Source organism: Apteryx rowi, unplaced genomic scaffold (assembly GCF_003343035.1).
Source record: "Apteryx rowi isolate R43461 unplaced genomic scaffold, aptRow1 scaffold_55, whole genome shotgun sequence".
NCBI lineage: Eukaryota > Metazoa > Chordata > Aves > Apterygiformes > Apterygidae > Apteryx > Apteryx rowi.
The window spans coordinates 328,654-329,901 of record NW_020450816.1 but is presented as its reverse complement, the minus strand read 5'-3'; the positions used below and the strand labels follow the sequence as shown (position 1 = coordinate 329,901).

The window sequence follows — 1,248 nt, the reverse complement described above, 5'->3', positions numbered from 1 at the left end:
AACAAATTTTCAGGCAATTTATAAATGGCCATAATGCGTTGCTTTCAGGCTAATGTCTTGTACATATTTAAATTTTTCAAAAACGAATTAAACTCTTGCCAGTCCTGACAGATTCTAAACTAATGCATATACATATGCCCAGAAGAAAACTCAGAAAGAGAGGCCAATGTGTGCGCTCATCTCCACACACAAGTGCAACGGACACATGTGATGGCATAGTTAAAATGTTGCTGTAGAAACCCTAGTGGAGTGTTCTTTCACTTTGTAAGTGATTAAAATGCCAAGTGTAAGGTTGCAATAACAAATTAATCACAGATCAGCAGAACTAAAATGAACACAGGTAATACCAAACACTGCAGGAGCTGACTTTGACTGGAGCCCTTCTTTATTCACAAGCAAAAGCCTAAATCAGTAAAGTTGCATTTTGTCCCTTTTGAATAGAGGCTGCTAAAGGAAGGACACTGTTTACTGGCGATGGGATCCTGCATGGAAAGCAGCAAGCACACTCTCTCCCTCTCTTTCAGACCCTGGTCACAATGCGAATTTGTGGAAATACTGATATGCTCACCCAGAAGCCAGACTGATGCTTCTCAGTCAAAGACATTTAGGGAGGAAAAAGACCCTATGGAGAAGCGAATCTAAAGATTCCCACTACAGACAAATTGCCAAATAAGGGAGTGAACAGTCTATGAGGCAGCATCAGACTCTGCAAAATATAAGCAGCATAGATTAAGAACAGCGGTAATTAATAAATAAATAAATAAACAAACAAATAAATAAATAACCCAAACTAACAACTGAACAATATGAGCCAAAAAGGCAAAACTAATTGATGGCCATCCTGGTAGGAGAAGGAAATCAGAGATGGCCAGGTCATATGAAACTCCACAGTGGTCGGGAAAAGGCAGATTACTATTCAAAGCACATGGGGCTGGGATAGGGCTAAACCCTCGAAGACATGTCCCTCGGCAGCATTTGTTCCCAGCCCCTTTGTTTCCTGCTGACATGTCTGGGGCTCTCGCCACCCCCTCCCTGCCCGGGCGAGGTGCGGCGGTGCTGTTCTCCCCGTCTCCCGAAGCGGCGTGCCCCCTCCCGGAGCCGCGCTGTCCCGGCGCCTTCTGCCGCGCTTCGTGATGGTGCCAGAGAGGCCGGGGCAGAGGCAGAAACAAAGAGGAGGCGGCTGCTGCGGGGCCCCAAGTGCGGGAGGGCAGCGCGGCAGAGGCCGTGGGGCAGCGGCGGGGCCGAGGG

General features: G+C 47.4%; 1 protein-coding gene across 1 annotated transcript in view; it reads left to right on the top strand.

The window, feature by feature from the left end:
- The first annotated feature begins 958 nt into the window (after positions 1 to 958).
- PRSS12 (serine protease 12) overlaps positions 959 to 1,248 on the top strand; it is a 46,616-nt gene continuing 46,326 nt past the window's right edge. The window contains exon 1 of the mRNA XM_026081429.1: positions 959 to 1,197. Coding sequence (XP_025937214.1) covers positions 959 to 1,197 — 239 coding nt within the window. The remainder of the gene's footprint in view (positions 1,198 to 1,248) is intronic.